Here is a 16,875-nt window from a genome sequence, read left to right as displayed (position 1 = left end):
GGGCAACAGAAGGGGCTCTCTGCAGCTGTACAACAGAGCTAGTGATTTGGCCTGTTCTGCTTCTCAGAGCTCTAAAATGGTAAGAGATCAGCAGAGTCAAGGAAAGTTTCAGTTTTGTTCAGCCTGGAAAACTCTTGGGTGCAATCCTCTTTGGACTGAGACCAAACTTAAATGAGACTTCCCAGGACTGCAAATGCTGCTTTGCTTTTTAGTGGAGTTAGCTGTGTGCAGGCCTCAGTTTGATTTTAACCTAGTTAGGACTTTTGCTTCAGTATGGTGAAACTACTCTGACAGAAGACAAGCTGAGTTATTATGTGTCTGTCAACTCTGTGGACATGTGCTGTGTGCTCGGGGGCTGTTGTCTAGCTTGTCTCTTGGGCCTTCCCATGTGGCAATGGCTGGGTGGCTGGTGTGCAAGCAGCAAGGCTGATTGATGGATGCTTATCAGGCTCTTGGTGCTGGGTGTCTGAACTGCAGCTGAAGCATCTGTGAAGCACAGAGTCAGCTCTCTGAAGACTGGCAGACAGAGTTGGGAAGTACCGACCAGCATTAAGTTGTTGTTGTTTGGGTTTTTTTGTAAATTATTAAAATGCTGTGGAGGAGCTGGGTATGGGTTTGCGGACACATCTGAGGAAGATGACTGATGATTGCCTGTTGAAGATATTATTTAAAAATCACAACCTGTCTTTGATTAACTTGCTTTTTTAGATTAGTTTTTTCTTCAGTGAATGTTACATTTGTGAAATTAATATTTTCTCTCTCTTCAACAGTGGGCCACTAAACGGATAGAAAAAGGTGTCAAAAAGCCACAGCCGCAGATGCTAAAGACTCCTGCTGCTAATGGTGAGAGCTTGGGGTAAAGTAAAATTGACAAGACTTATGATCTAAAGTAGAACTGAGTCCTTTTCAAATGGAGAAGTTAGATGTGTGCATAAGAGAACTGGAGAAGAGGTGGGTTGGTTACAAGTGGACTGTTACATCTAATTGTTTTGCAATGCTGCTGGCACAAGAACTGTTCCTGCAGAATGAAATTCTGCTTATACTGGCTCTTACTGAATGGTTGAAAAATCAGAGGATGAGGAAATGAAGGATATGAAATAATAAATTTAACAAAACAAAGTAGAGGTTAAGATGGAGAACATCCTCAATTGAGGAAAATTTTTGGGTTACAATATGAGCTTGAAATCTGTCTTTAGGCCAGCTTGCAGGGCTGCTGGCCAACCATCTTGGTCCTAGCAGCATCAGAGCACACTTAATAATCTCTGAGGAGATTTGAATGCTTAGTGGACAGCACAGTTCTTTCCCAAGTTCAGTGCTTTTTCTGTTGTAGGACTGCTACTGTAGATGGAAGTGTGTGGTGTTCAGCTCGTTCCCTTTTTTCAGTCTGCTGCTGTTCACGTTTTGCTCCCTGGAGTTACCTCAGTATTTGTCAGACAAACTTCTTATACTCCTCTGTAGAAAGACAGCTGAAGAGTTGCTTCATATTTCTGCCTTTAGCCTAGTTTTGAAATGAGTTCTTTTACTATATCTTAATTAACCCTAACTGTGCATGTGTTGTGGTAGGCTGGACTAGGTCAGAGTTGGCTGTAAGACCTAAGAGTTATAAATACAGTGAGAGCAGTCTGAGTTTTCCCAGGAAATAGAAGGCTGAACAAGGCATTGTAACCAGCACTTGATTTTCTCCTGGTTCTTGACTACCTCAGTATTGCTGTTGCTTTCCTAATTTTTGGTTGCATTTGACAGCTGTCAGCATTTTCTGTGCGTTCCCTGATTAGGCAGCACAGCTGGATTCAGGACCAGTTTGCCAGTTAAACAAGTCAATTGTTACCTGGTTTTACAGATTAGCTCATGCAAACATGATAGTAATGGGGACTGAATGGCTGTGTATCCTTATCAATACTGTAAACTCTGGTATTATGTTATCTGCAGCCTAGGCATGAAACAGGCTCAGATGGCAGCAGATCCAACCGTCAGCAGCTGTAATAATAAACTGGAGGTACTGCACAGCAGCTTTTAAAACAAATGAAAAATTGTCTTATTTGATTGCGACTTTAATGTGGCTGGGAAAAAGTATGTCCTGTATTACTCACCAGTGTCCTGAAAGTTGTGGTGTTTTTTTAGGGGGTGAGGAGAATGCAAAGTGAGTGATTTCTCCAAATAATGTCAGTGTCTTGCTGTTTATGTGTCACAATGATGCAGCAAGATTCCCTTTTTCTTCCTGTAAGGGTGGTAGTGTCCCATCACATCATGGATCAGTGAGAGGTTAAGAGATCCAACTGTGCTGCTTTAGCTTCAGCTGCACAGGAAGAGCTCATGTCTTGTTAGACAACTGATCATTCTGGCATGTAGTTTTTTTTCTTCTCTAGCAAAGAAAGGTAAAGGGAAAGATGATCGGGCTACTAGATTGTTCCATGAGCTATCTTTCCATAAAACTACAAGCATTTATTCCCTCTGTATGTGTGGCCAAAGGGTGTATAGTGCTGCTCTGAGTGCACTCCACTGTCTGAAGCCTCAGTGATAGTACAAATGACCAGATGTAATTCATATAGACCGTTGCATGCAGGCTGTGCTCAAGTGGTCTTGTGGATGGGGATATACAGTCAGAGTTGTCTGAAGCGCACTTGTTAATGTTCTTTTTGTATTTGAAATTAAAATTAGAATTATTCCCACTCTAGGTGGTTCTTGCTGTAGTAAGCTGGAGCCTAGGTGTTCCACACTTGGGAAGGTCTTGGGAGCATGGGAGATGCAGAGTTTTCAGTGCCAAGTTTTGCTTTGTATATTGCTCTTGGAAGCATTTTAAACATAGAGTCCTGTGATTAGCAGTCTGGGTGTCTGTATGTGGATGAAAGTACTTGAGGGTCAGGGCAGGTGTGGGTCTAACAGTGCAGTTGGCATCCCCTGAGGGGACTGAATATGAGCAGGCAGAGAGGCACAGTTGCGTTACACAATATTTGCTGAGGGTGGAGAAATTCCCCTGTGATAATGAATTGCAGAGTAGCTGATTAAAACAGGGTAAAGGTGAGTGTTTGTGTGTGTACACATATGCATGTTAGGTACTGAAGGTGAATGTGTGGCACCTGTTCCGTCTTTCCAGAGCATATAGTCCTCACTTGCAGGTGGGTCAGGATAGAAAGGAGTATTGCAGATGCAGGTGCAAGAGCAAGTTTTCATGTTCCCAGGCAGAGCAAAAATTGTCTTCCCCAAAGACCTTAAAAGCCAGTGTCCCTCAATATGAAAGATGAGAGTGTGACTAAGGAGATGCTACTTTTCTCTGCAGTACCCAATCCAGTGTATTTAACATCCATTGGCAGAAGTGGCAAACAATGCCTCTGCATTGGTGGTGTGACAGGAAAAATGTTGGTTGGTGTAGTTGCTGTGTGGGAAATTACCAGGTGCTGTCACCTCAAGGTCCCTCTGTGTAAGAGAGGGACCTGGGTGTTTGCGTGCTGAGCTCAGTGGTGGCTCTTAGATGAGCAGGTGCTTGAAGGTTAGATGTGTCTATCTCATTGCAGCTGAATAACCAGTTCTCAGCTGTCAGGGTGGGTGTTTGTTGTGTCGAAAAGTAGCCCTCTTCAAGTTGATGGGTTTAAAAAACACAAAAATGCTGTTAAGTTAGTTTTGGAAGTAGCATCTACTAAAATAAAAGCTTATGCAAGTAATGTGACTGTAAGTAGATAGTGTCAAATTTGAGCTTGGTGTAATTAGTAACTAGAGTATGTGAGCTCAATGGCTGGCTGCTTGTGCTATGACACTGAGTAAGGCAGCGGCTATGCCTTTTTTTGGTCAAGAGTGATGTTTGCTGTACTCCTGCATAATGTTTCCTTTTAGCTGCCTTTTGGCAAACTCACTTCCGCCTATGGACAAAGGATTACAGGACATTAAATGTTGCTTTTTTATCTTTAGGTGCTGCTGAGATCTTGGCTCCAAGTAGCTTGTCCCAAAGCTGCAAGGCAGTATGTGCATCAGGGTGTTGTGTGACAATGACAATGCAGGTTGGTGAGGCAAGACATTACAGCTGTCCTGTCTTGGCTGTGCCAGCAGTGTGTTAAACTTGAACCCTGGGCTGGTTTCAACCAAGAAGTAGGAGCCAGGGGAGCCAACTGCTTGACTGATGCTGAACTGGGGGTTGGATAATGAGGTGGTGTTCCTGGTTCTCCTGGGACCTGGAAAGAAGAGTGGTACTTGTACTTCTGTGATGTATGCTGGAGAGTTCCCCATGCCAGCTTCTTGACTATGACCTGTCTCTCACCCCAGCAGCAGCACAGACTGGCGGGTTGGGATGACTTGCCAGCAATCCTGGATGTTTCACAGTTTAGAGGGTTTAAGAGACTGAGAGAAAAACTGAACCAGAAACTAGAGCTCTGGTTTGGGTTTGAAATATGACACAAGCGTAGTCCATCCTGCTAAATGTTTGATGTGATGCATCTTTGTATAATTTAGATCCTGAAGCACATGCGTGTATTTAGATGTGCCATTTTAATAATTTGCATTTATAGGCTACTGATAGGACAAGGCGCTGAGATGGTCTGCCTGCAGAATTGCAAGTTGTGGCTGCCAAGTTCAGAGCTGAAGGTGCTAAGAAGTTTTGTGACATCTCTTTTGTATGTTGTTCTTTAGTGTTTGGTCTCAGTGATCTGTGGGACTTGTCTCTAGGAGCTTCTTGTGTTATCCCATATGTATGCTATGGTGCAAGAAAAAGACTTTCCATATAACTTGTAATTGAAATGTTGTGTCATTTACCCAGCAAACATATTCACTAAGTTTTTCCACTGGAAAGACTTCTTGGGCTGCAGATTTCTAGATTGTGAGATACTTATTTGTGGGACAGTGCCTAGTAGCTTGGAACAGTTGGGTGCTTCCTCCTTTTCCATTCTTTTATCTCAACATGGAAGCACAGAGATTATAGTTTGTCAGAGGGTGTCTGACAGAGTGGCAACCTGAACTTGGACCTCTGTAATCCTAGTTGAGTGTTTCAGGAGATAGTTGTTCTAGTTAAATGTTATTCTAGATTTCTTCAGTCATCAATTTCTTGGGCCAGATTTGCTTACCAGAAAGAGCTACTTGATATTTATATTTAGCTTACACAGTTTGTCCTTGCCTTTGAAAGCTCTTGTGAAAAACTGGTACTTATCAGACCATAAACATAAAAAGCAAAAAGAGGGGAGGAGAGGGAATAGTTGCTATCCATACTGCAATTCTGAACTGCCCAGGTTTTTTTTCTATCATCAGGGATTATGTGGACAAAGTTCAACTGAAACACAACTGTTAGTTCTGAATCAAATTGTATCAAGGCATCTCTAGGTACAACTTTCTTTGACTTTGTGTTTTTTGGAGGTTTTTTCTGTTTGTTTGAAACTAAAGTAGTATTGTCCTGTCTGTGCTTATAGAAAAGACTTGTGCTGTGAAGGGACAGAGTTGCATTTGGTTTGAAGCTGGTCCATGAACAGATGTCAGGTAGCTGTTGTGGTGTGGGGCTTTAGCAGGTAGCAGTAGAGCACGTCTCATCTGAATATGGCTGTGGGATGCTAGAATGTCTGACACGATGAGGGTCTAGGGAACAGGGAAGCCTGCATGGAGGAGACTGAATGCCTTTAAATACACAGAGTACTAGGAGAAGGGCATGGAAAGGCTGAGGTCTCACTTGGTTTCCTCTGGAGGCATGAGATGGTCTTGGATGAAACTGCTGATTTGAGAACTTTTTGGATGGTGGGAAAGGTTTTGCCTTCTTTCTTCACCTTCAGTAGCCAACATAACTTGATATGTATGCTGATTAGGGTGTTTATATGAAGAAGGGGAGCTGGAGCTATCCTACTGAAGAGTATGCTGTGTTCAACTACTCATCTGATCTTGCTATCTTAGGAGGGGCTCTGACAATAAATTTATTTCCTTGAGTGATGTAGAGTAGTGAATGATTTTGAGAGTGACTCTTACCATATAGAATTATTTACTCACATGGCTACCCTTTCATTCCCAAGGTATCATTGAAAGAGATGAAACACCTATGGAGAAAGAAATTGCACGTTTGCATCGAGCGGACTTCGAATTCTCTGACATATTCTACTTCTGCAGAAAAGGGTTTGAGGCCATTGTGGAAGATGAAGTCACCCAAAGGTTTTCCTCTGAAGAGCTGGTTTCTTGGAATCTCCTCACAAGGACTAATGTCAACTTCCACTACATTAGCCTGAGGCTGACTATTGTGTGGGTCATTGGGGTTATAGTGCGGTACTGCTTCCTGCTGCCCCTACGGTAAGCTCGAGGGCAGAGGGATTCTGTCAGTCTGGTAACCCATAAATGTGTGTTTTCTTGGGAAATGTCATCTCAGCTTTTTTAACCCACAAGCAGCATTAGCAGATACAGAGGTCAGGTGTCTGAGGAAGAATGGAATTCCTGCAATCCCTTTCCTTTTTAAAGGAGAAAGTGATAGTGATAGTTGAGCAATACTGTTTTTTTTTTTAATTTACTCTCTTACTTTGTTTGTAGCTTTACCCTCGCTGCAATTGGGATTACCTCAATGATTGTGGGGACAACAATGGTAGGACAGCTGCCAAACAGCAGGTAAGTACTGTGTGTGAGGGACAAACTTGCCAAGTTGCATCAGAGCAAACAATTGAAGATTAGGACTGGACAGATTCCACAAATGAGACTACTGATAGTCTGCTCCACCCACAAACTTGTGACCTTGCTTTTAGTGATGTTTTGAACATGGGCTGAGGTTGGCTTCTTGCCGTGCTTGGCACTGAGGTTGGTGATTTTTGATGGGCTCCACTTGCTGTCATGAGAAACTCAAAGGGAGCATTGTAGGGAAGATAACAGTGCTGAGATTTAAAAAAAAACACCAAACAACCCATGAGGAGATTACAGCTTTGCCTAGGTAAGTGAGACCAAGGCTATGACATGTTTTGGCTAACCTGCTCCATCAAGTGCATGGTAGAACTGGGAATAAATAACCCTCTGTTTCAGAGTACCAGGAAAATTTCAGCCCTGAGTTGTGTTGAGTAGGCTTGAGAATATTGTGCATGTCTAGTTGCTTTCCAGGATGCTCTAGATGCCTGTGTTTTCTTTCAGTGTGAAAAACTATCTGAGTGAACTGGTCCACCTCACGTGCTCCCGCATCCTTGTCAGAGCTCTATCTGGTACTATCCATTACCATAACAAGTGAGTGAGCTGATGTGATAGCAAAAGCATGTGTAGATTTGTGTTGAGTATCCCATGTGAAGTTCAGCAGCTCTTTTCTGACCTGCAGGTTGATGTCACACTAGATGCTGACTCACCTGACAGCTTTATGAACTGTTGTGTGTTCAATGTGGTGCTTAGTGCACTAGTAGTCTAACAAAAAAATTTTGTAATTGCAGGGAAAACAAACCCCAGAAAGGAGGAATTTGTGTTGCCAACCACACATCACCGATAGATGCAATTATTTTGACAAATGATGGATGCTATGCAATGGTATGAGAAGATCCATGATGACCACAGCAGAGGGAGTGTGTTTGCGTTTGTTGTTTTGTTTTTTGAGGGGATATAGAAGAGGCAGTTCAGCTTTTCAGCTGTCTCATAGGCTGCTGTACCTTGTTGGGCTTGCAGGTTGGCCAGGTTCACGGTGGACTAATGGGAGTTATTCAGAGGGCCACGGTCAAGGCCTGTCCTCACGTCTGGTTTGAACGCTCGGAAATAAAAGACCGCCATCTAGTGACAAAAAGGTGAGGTGTGGGTTGTGTAGCTCTGGTACCTGCTAGTATCTGGGAGACCCTGCCCGGGTACGAAATCCTCGAAGAGTCATTAAACAATCAAAGACCCCGGTGAGGAATTAAAGCTTTGGAAAGACAGAAGCCCAAGAGTCTGATGAAGCTGCAACAGGAAGCAGTGAATGGGAAACCTTGGGATCTAGAGAATGCAAAATGCTCATTTGCAAAAGTATCTTCTTTTAGCAGGAGCCATATCTAGTTGTCTTAGTCCAAGTGACCACTGCTGTTTATAAATACTAATGACAGGGATATGAGCCACATTACTGTAGGTTGGAATGATGCAGGGTCCTGGAAATCAGTAAATCTAGGTAGGAGTGGAAGCAATCAGTGCAGTAGTGGCTCAACAGCAGTTCTTGGAGTGAGTAGAAGGGGTGGTATGCAGCAAACTGGATCATTCAGAATGAACCAAATGTGCTTGCTTATATGGGCTTTGGTGCAGTAGGCTGCTGCCAAAATATCATTCTAAGTCCCCAGGGAAGGTTTGAAAAGCTTATACAGGGTGAAATGGTTTAACCCAAAAGTTCTAATAATGTCTGGATTGCAGCAGACTGTCACAAAACATCTCATTTTGGTAGCCATCAGTCTAAAAACGAATATTTCATTAATTCCAATATATATTTTGAAAGGATGTGAAGATGCTTCAAATTATGCGACTTCCTGTTGAAGAGCAATACTGATGAAAACATGGGCTTTCTGTGTTACATGAACTATCTTGATTTGATTTAAAATTGTGAGCCACTAACAATAAAAAGCTTTGTTTGTTTGGGTGAGTGGCAGAAATGTCTGTAGTTATAAAACTGAGCTGCTTACACAGTTTCCTGCAGAATATCAGCAAAGGCATACCCATAAACACTGTAGTGCAGTGACAGAAATTCTGAATTTTCAAAGAAATTTTGACAAGTTAACTTCTTCACTATCTCACAGCTTTAACAAGTCATTCAGGTGTTATTCAAGAAATGTGAGCTGTAGACATTTAGCAATCCTCTTTTTAAGTTAATTACTTAACTTGTTAAGTTGTCAGAGCCTGGATTGACCCTTGCACAAGACTTTTTCTTATATAGGCAATTTTAGGCAGTTTGTTAGTTGGATTGACTTAATGACATACCTTTGTTGGCTTCCCACTAATAAAAGAAAATTGAGGAAAGAAAACAGGATATTGCCTCATTGTAATGCCAGTGGCCTAAGGGATGGCTTGCACAAAGCTTTGGGTTTCTCAGAAGCAGGAAAGCAAGTAAAAACGTATGTCTAGTAAAAGGCTTTGGTTTCAAATAAATCTATTATATGCAAAGATATTTTTTGTGCACCTGCCTGGGGAAAAAAGAGTGGAATGGAGTGGTTTTTAAGCTTTTTTTTTTCTGCTTTCACAGACTCAGGGAACATGTGGCAGATAAAAGCAAGCTCCCAATCTTAATTTTTCCAGAAGGTAAGACACTGAACTGCTCTTTATCTCCATCCAGTGTAGATTTCATCCTTGTTCTCTTTTCATGGCTTCTGGTGCTCAGTTGAGTATCTTCACCTCTGGCTTAGATTTTATTAGAGCATTCCTATTTTTCATCTTTAATATGAGATTACACAAAGACAACACAATATTGTCCATGGCTGTTGGGTCTCTGGGCAGAAGCTGTAGGCAGAAGAACGAGAAAATTGTTTATTTTGCCTTGTGAATATTAATTCACTGTCCTACAGATCTAACCTCAGCCTTGTGCTTTTTGTCTTACACATGTTCTGGCTTCATTCAGGGAGTCAGTCACAAGGCAAAGAATGAAAACAAGCAGGGGAGAGATGGTTACTCTTAAAGGGCCTGCATTTGTTCCTCAGTGTAAGACCTGTATGTTGATGTAGTGTTGCTCCTGAAATGTGGTAGGCTGTGTGAAGTAATTGCTTCTGATTCTCTTCTGGGACAGGTACCTGCATAAATAATACATCTGTGATGATGTTCAAGAAGGGGAGCTTTGAAATAGGAGGGACAATCTATCCAGTTGCAATCAAAGTAAGTGAAAATAGCTGGCTGCTGAATTTCAAAGTTTGAGATCTGTTTTTGTCAGGGTAGTAAGAAGCTGTCTCAGTACAGCTGCTAATGAAAACACTGGCAACTGGTTACATGCTGTGGTTTACTCCTACAGTATAAGTGGTGGAAATGAGGTGAAGTCCGTAAGCCTGTAGAGCCTGGCTGACAGGGCCTGGTGGGGTTAGCTGCTTCTTTCAGAAAGCTGGAAGGGAGATCCAGCTACTCCTTCCAAGTGCTGAAGGCAATAGCAGTGTGCAGCTTATAGCAGCCTTGGCTGTTTGTGCAAATAGGTGACATCTTCAGCTGTTTCTATCATGGAATCATAAGCAGTGCTAGTAAGTGCAGGCTAATTTTTCTAAAGCCTCATTCCAAGCAAACAAGTCACTTCTGAATTTGCTTTTATGCTGACTGAAAGCATCCACCTCAGATGTGACAGGCTGTGGTGGTCTGTGTGGAAATTATAGAATGGTTAAGGTTGGAAGGGACCTTAAAGATAACCAGGTTCCAACCTCCCTGCTATGAGCAAGGACATATCACACTAGACCAGGTTGCACAAAGCCTCATCCAGCCTGGCCTTAAACCCCTCCAGGGAGTTTGCATCAACAGCCTCCCTGGGCAACCTATTCCAGCACCTTACTACCCTCATGGTGAAGAATTTCTTCCTGATGTCTAACCTAAATCTACCCTCTTTCAGTTTACAACCCCTTGTCCTATCACTGCCCTCTTTGATGAAAAGCCCCTCCCCAGTTTTCCTACAGGACCCTTTCAGGCACTGGAAGGCTGCTATAAGTTATCTCCGGAGCCTTCTCTTCTCCAGGCTGAACAGCCCCGACTCTTTCAGCCTGTCTTCATAGCAGAGGTGCTCCAGCCCTCTGATCATCTTTGTGGCCCTTCTCAGGACCCTCTCTAATAGCTTTGTGTCTTGCCTGTGCTGAGGGCTCCAGCGCTGTACACAGTAAGCCAGGTGGGATCTCATCAGAGCAGAGTAGAAGGGGAGAATCTCTTCCCATGTCTTGCTGGCCATGATTCTTTTGATGCCACTCAGGATGCAGTTTTATAATTGTATAATTTTATTTGTGATCCCTTACAGTATGATCCTCAGTTTGGAGATGCATTCTGGAACAGCAGCAAATACAACATTGTGAGCTACCTGCTGCGAATAATGACCAGCTGGGCCATTGTTTGCAATGTGTGGTACCTGCCACCAATGGTTAGAAAGGTAATCTAGCATCTGGTTGACTGATTGCTATTTAAGAATCTGAATGTATCTGCAAGTGCCACTTTTTACTCTTTTTTTTCCCCAAAAACCTCTGCTCACCCCATGCCTCCAAATAAGAGTTTTATACTGGACTTCTGTTAGTGTTGACTTTGTGTGATTTGACTTAGCTTTTTCTGATGCAGCTTGGTCCCATCATCAGTGCATCAAATAAATGAAGGATAGCAGTAAATAGAGTGCTATTCACAGTGGCAATGCTGTTAATGTTCCATCCTGTTGGGGCAAAATTTTCCCCTAATTTTAATACTTCAGGGGAAGAAAGGGCTAAATTGTCATCACATTGGAACATTGCATTATGCTGGCACAACATGGGATGGATTGTTTGGCAGTAAGCTGATTTGATGAGACAGCAGATGAAAAGTGTTATGGAAGTCTGTTTCAACTCACTTCTCTCTGCTTTAATTATGTTCAATTTATGACCCTTGAAGGAAGATGAAGATGCTGTTCAGTTTGCCAACAGAGTGAGGTCAGCCATTGCTCACCAAGGAGGACTGACTGAACTTCCCTGGTGAGTGATACACTTGTTAGACTCATAGACTATCTGCTGTTAGTTGGATTGAGAAGTGCTTCCTCCCTTGGCTTTGTGATAGGTAACATTTGACATAACTTAATTCCACTCAGAAGAGAACAAGTGAGTAACTTCTCATGCGTGGCTGTTTTGGTGAAGCCACTGAGGTCAGGTCCCACAGCGAGGGATTGTGTTGGTGGATCCCTTCTGCAGTGGCTAAACTGCAAGGAACCCTCGGCAAAACCGATGAAGAGAAGGTGAAAGAGAAAGAGAAATGGAGAGAGTGGGAGGGAATCAGTCCCAGCCCCTGTCCCTGGGCAGGGAGTGAGAGCTTCTGGGGAGCAGCAGCTCTGACTCACTGTGGGCAAAGAGAAGGTGACCTGATCCCCCTCAGGTAGAAGAGCAGCCCCTGGGGAGCGCGGTGACCAGGAGCAGGCAAAGAGGGTGGGGGGTGGTTGAAGGGCCTGGCGTGGCAGTTTGTGTGGGAGTTCACACAGGCAGGGTGTGGAGTAGGGTACGAGCCCCCTCTTGACTCAGGGTAAGAACTTGGCTAGTGATTGTCCCCCCCTCGAAGAAGACCTAGCCATGGTATCCACTTAGGCAAAAACTATTGCCAGGAGGACAGTCGCAACCCAGGCAGAGGTGCCTCTCAAGAATGCAGCTGTCCAGGTCTCTGGCTGCACAGAATGTCTCAGCCTGTGAGTCGTATTGGAGGAGATCAGAGAGAATATCTGTACGTGTGACCAGGTGAATGATTTACTCAGCCTAGTGGCTGAGCTGAAAGAGGAGGTGGAAAGACTGCAGAGTATCTGGGACTGTGAAAGAGAAATAGATTGGTGGAGTAATACCCTACCATCCTTGAGACAAAACCTTAAGGTGGAGGCTTCACAAGAAGTAGAGGATCCTCTGCCTTCCTGTCACCTGGCAGAGGTAGGGGACCTGAGAGAAGAGGGGAACTGGAATTGGGTCCCTGCTCGGGACAACAGACAAACCTGCTTCTGCCTTCCTTCACCTTTACGTGTGCCCTTACTGAACAGGTATATGGCCCTGGATCAGGAAATCAGGTAACTGAGGTTACTGTCAAAGGTCCATCCAGAGAGTTGCTGAGGCAGTCTGCCCCATGCATTAGGAATAGATGATCTTTTGAGGTCCCTTCCAACCCCTAATTCTGTGTTTCTGTGTGTGCATGAAAATAAAAATAAGAGATTGATAAAGTCTTAGGAGCATGTAGCTCTCATGCAATGAGTTTCACCTAAAGGCTTTATGCTTTTGAAGGGGACCCCTTGAGAGTTGTTTCTCATGTTGAGATTCATGCTGAGATTAAGAAGCAGAAGTGAAGTTACTTGGCAAAACTGACAACAAAAAATAAAACAGAGCTTGAGATTTTCTGACTTTGTCCTGCCTCAATAAGTAGCAGTGTAATGCCTACATTTCGTAGGACTGTATGAAACAAACTTGAGAGCAAGATTCTGATGAAGAGAACAGGCAAAAGCTGTGGGGCCCAGCTAGCCCCCTGCGTGATGTAAGGCAAGAGACAATTATGATGGTGTACAGGATTGACAGCCTCTACAGTCTAGGAAAATAGCATCCCAGATGAGCAAAGATTTCTGTGGTAGGTTCAACCTGTTACCAACATGAGTAGGCTGATTTAATGGGCTAAACTTAAAATTTGGACTGCGTAAACTTGATGGCTTAAGGTAAATGTTTTAATAAAGAGGCTTAAACTTGGATGTTATACAAGTTCTGAAGAATAGCTTTCTAAATCTTTTAGGTCAAGACTCTAGAGTTCACCAATATAGTTATTATATACATAGTTTAATAACAATAGTAGTAACAATAATGATGGGTTACTTTTCTCACTCTGTTCCAGGGATGGAGGTCTGAAACGAGCAAAAGTCAAGGATTCTTTCAAAGAAGAACAACAGAAAAACTACAGCAAGATGCTAGTGAGAAATGGATCAATAGGAAGTGTGTCTACAGGAACAGAGTCAGACTGAATGGTGGTTCTTGAAAACTAAATTTGCACAACCAGCCTTAGCAGGAGTAATGTTTTTAATTTAAAAATAAAACAAACCCACAAAAACTCTGGAGCAACAAAATCCTTCATCACGTGTATGTGTATTCTCTGTATGACTGATGCAGAGCCTGCCAAGGGCAGTGTCTCTATCTTTCTCCCTTTCACTCTTCTCATCCCCCTGCCACTCCCCATCTTCATGTGATAATGCACTGCAGCTCCCGGTATTCTTGCGCTGAATGTCTGGAGAGTTAAGAGACAAAAGGAAAAAGGAACCTCAGCTTTTCCCAGTTTGTAAGGGTGAAGGGAAATTCTCTGAAGAGATGCTGTCAGGACACTGATTGTGAAGATACCTCATGTTCACAGTACTTCAAAGCTTTAAACATAACAATTTTGTCTTTTTTTCTTTTGCTCCCAGATGTGTATTTGTAGATGAATTAAATAACATGTTTTAGAATGTTGTCAGAACTGTAAGATTGACTGTTGCTTAGTTTGCAGCTGGATGTGCAAGGGTGGGGGAGGGAAGCAAGGACTGCAGACCATAAAGGATGGGAAAGGAGCTACCCTGACAAAAGCACAGTTCACAGACCATGAGGAATTTGGCCTTGTAACATGGTATTGCCTTTACTGAGAACTGCTACCCGAGGGAAGATAAGGGGCCAGTCCTCAATGTCCCTGTCTACTGCTACTGTCAAAATTGCTTTCCTGAGGTCTGGAGCTCTAAAAGTAAGATATAGGAAGCAGCTGGATAATGTAGACTATGACAGATGAATTTTTATGAAGTTGGTTTTCAAGGCTACCCTTTTGCAAAAATTGCTGCTAATGTTTTAAAGATCTTGAGAGAGTCACTCCAGAAACACTTGGTGTTGATCTGGGCTAGCCATAGCTATCACCACTGTATACGTAGGATCCATAAGTCACTTATCATACAAGACATGACATGTTCAAATCTGCAATATATTGCTGTCTGAATGTAAAGAGAAATAAATTCTATATTTCTATTTGGTCTTGTGTGGCATTGATACTCTGCTCTAAATGTGTGTAAATAAAACAGGTATATTTCCTGAAAACTTAAAGTTAGGGTCTAGAAATTTCAGTTACTGTGACATAAAGCACCAATTGTAATTAATCTCTTACCTGATTCCTAACCTGGCTTTTTTCCTTTAGCCCCTGATTCTAAGGCACTTTTCCCAAAGCTTAATGTATGGCTTACTGTTTGTCCTTTCTAGAGTAGGAGTGAGTCGTCATACAGACTGTACTTGAAAATGTAACATGAAGTCACATCAGGGAATCTCAACCAACAAATCTACAAGTAACTGGAAAAGAACTGAGCTTCTGATTTTTTTTACAAACTGAGTTCATTTGTAAGTATTTTTTTCCTGTAGCAGATATTTAAATTTAAATTTTGAAAAAAATAATTGCTGTTCCACAGCTGATAATAAAGTTTCAAAATCTGTTAGAATATCATCTCCCAAAAAAGGATTCCTGATCTGTTTTCCAGTATCCCTCAGTCTATGCACTTAAACAATGACTAATATATTTATTCTCTTAATATTATAGAGGAATGCAGTAATTTTACTTTGTGTTGGAAATCTGGCCTTGAAGCCCATTGGAAATACGTGACTATGGAAGAAAACATTGGGAAGGTGCTCTTAGAGAAATGCTTTCCGGTTTCATATGGCAGGCCTTTCAGAAGAAAGTTATTTATATTAAAAGGATTACACTGGTAAGACAAGTGAGTCAGCAAAAGTTTTTAGCTTAGTGTGGACCTAGTTCAACCTTTGAACCAAGTTATTATTAAGGTGATCTGGTCATGCAAGCTTTGGGTTAATTGAATATATTAGTCATAATTCATAGACATTAGCTGTGAGTTTGAGCTTGATTGCAGTCATGGTAGGAAGCTTTGTAAGGACAACTTACCTTTTTAAAAATGTGTGCAGATGTGTATACATGTAGAATATAATTTAGGTAATATTTTAAAAATCTATTATTTAAATATTAGTGTGCATGAATTGAATATTTCTTCCAAAGTATGGATTGTGATGTATTCCTCTGTAGATGGAAGAAGAATTGTTTTGGTGAAGGTTTAAATATGATTCCTAAGAGAATCTTCCCAGTCAGTTTATGGGCTGATGTCCCTCTTGAGTTCTTCTTGCTTTCAAAGTTAATAAGGAGTAGTTGAATTTCAGTTTTATAAATCTTACCTCTGCTCACTTGGGACAGCTTATTAGGTGCATGTGTTTACATCAATAGGATTATAAGCTTTGGGAAAAGTGCCAAACACTGCAGTTTGCTTCTTGCTTAGGGAAAATCTGTATTTTAAGGCAAAACCCTTGCTCAGTCAAAGGATGATGACAATAAGGTAACACATTGTAATGGAATATTGTCTGGCAAACCGAATAGAGTTTTGTGGCTTTTTTAGAATGTGTGACTTCAACAGGTTTACAAGATAGCCTCTACTGCAATAATTGTTACACAAAATCTACCTTATTTTGGATAGAATTTATCAAGAAATGTGTAGATTAGCTGTTTGAAGAGCACTAAGGACTGTATGAGTAAAGTATATCTGTAGGGGTATGAGAAGAGGTGTTACTCTGTCAATTTTTAATTGCTGCATGAGTGGAGAAGATGTAGATGAATGAGTAAGCTGATGAGATTTCTTGAGCTGGCAGTTGCTTATATGTCTTTACTAAGCAAAATGTCTTGCTTGTTTGACTCCACTCATGGCAAGACTTGATAGGTTTTTGGTTTTGTATCCCTACATTTCTCAGAGAGGCTCTGTGAGCAGTGGTGGCTACTAATAGATGGTTCTGGATTGTTTAACAAGTTTGCTACAGATATGAGATCAAAATTCTTTGTGTGGTTTGGAAAGGAGTATATTAATTTTTATTTTAACTTTGAAGGTGTTTTACAGGGCAGCAATGTATATCACAATAACTAATAAGAGAAGGACAGTGAAGAGGGAGGTATCACTTGGCTTGATACCAGTTAAGCTATTCTCTTCTTTCTGATGCCTTTGTAATGCTTTTTGTATGTGTGGTTTTTTTTTCCTTTTGCCTTGAAAGATCTGGGAAATGTTGCACTTAACTTGGGATGGATCAGTAGAGACAGATTAAGAAAACCATGCAGCAGTTGAACTTGCAGTCTTAGTTCCTAGAGCTGGGCACAGAGAGCATTAATTTTTATTCAAGGACCTCAGTCCATGTTATTATTGCTTAGATTTAGAGGAAGACCTTTGAGTTTAGAGAAGAGGTGGCCCCCTTTCAAGCTGTGACAGAACTTGTATTTTCCTCACTGACTTTGGGCAAAAAAAAAAGGTAGTTCATT

General features: G+C 41.9%; 1 protein-coding gene across 1 annotated transcript; it reads left to right on the top strand.

The window, feature by feature from the left end:
- Nucleotides 1-773: 773 nt before the first annotated feature.
- LOC104398795 (glycerol-3-phosphate acyltransferase 3) lies at nt 774-13,678 on the top strand. Its single transcript, XM_010008949.1, has 11 exons — nt 774-843; nt 5,976-6,246; nt 6,481-6,555; nt 7,066-7,155; nt 7,353-7,446; nt 7,582-7,697; nt 9,110-9,165; nt 9,647-9,732; nt 10,841-10,969; nt 11,455-11,534; nt 13,405-13,678. The coding sequence occupies exons 1-11, from the start codon at nt 819-821 to the stop codon at nt 13,529-13,531; spliced, it is 1,149 nt and encodes a 382-aa protein (XP_010007251.1). The 5' UTR covers nt 774-818; the 3' UTR covers nt 13,532-13,678.
- The last annotated feature ends 3,197 nt before the right edge of the window (nt 13,679-16,875 follow it).

The sequence above is a fragment of the Chaetura pelagica genome, unplaced genomic scaffold, assembly GCF_000747805.2.
Source record: "Chaetura pelagica isolate M959 unplaced genomic scaffold, ChaPel_1.0 scaffold221, whole genome shotgun sequence".
Taxonomy (NCBI): Eukaryota; Metazoa; Chordata; class Aves; order Apodiformes; family Apodidae; genus Chaetura; species Chaetura pelagica.
Note: the sequence above shows the minus strand (reverse complement) of the source record. Positions and strands in the feature narration are given on the sequence as shown.

Bases quoted from the DNA above. Each gene is read 5' to 3' on its own strand.
- LOC104398795 (XM_010008949.1), top strand. From the start codon at position 819: ATGCTAAAGACTCCTGCTGCTAATG. The intron at 6,556-7,065 runs GTAAGTACTGTG...GTTTTCTTTCAG, and splicing joins GGACAGCTGCCAAACAGCAG to TGTGAAAAACTATCTGAGTG. The intron at 7,698-9,109 runs GTGAGGTGTGGG...CTGCTTTCACAG, and splicing joins CGCCATCTAGTGACAAAAAG to ACTCAGGGAACATGTGGCAG.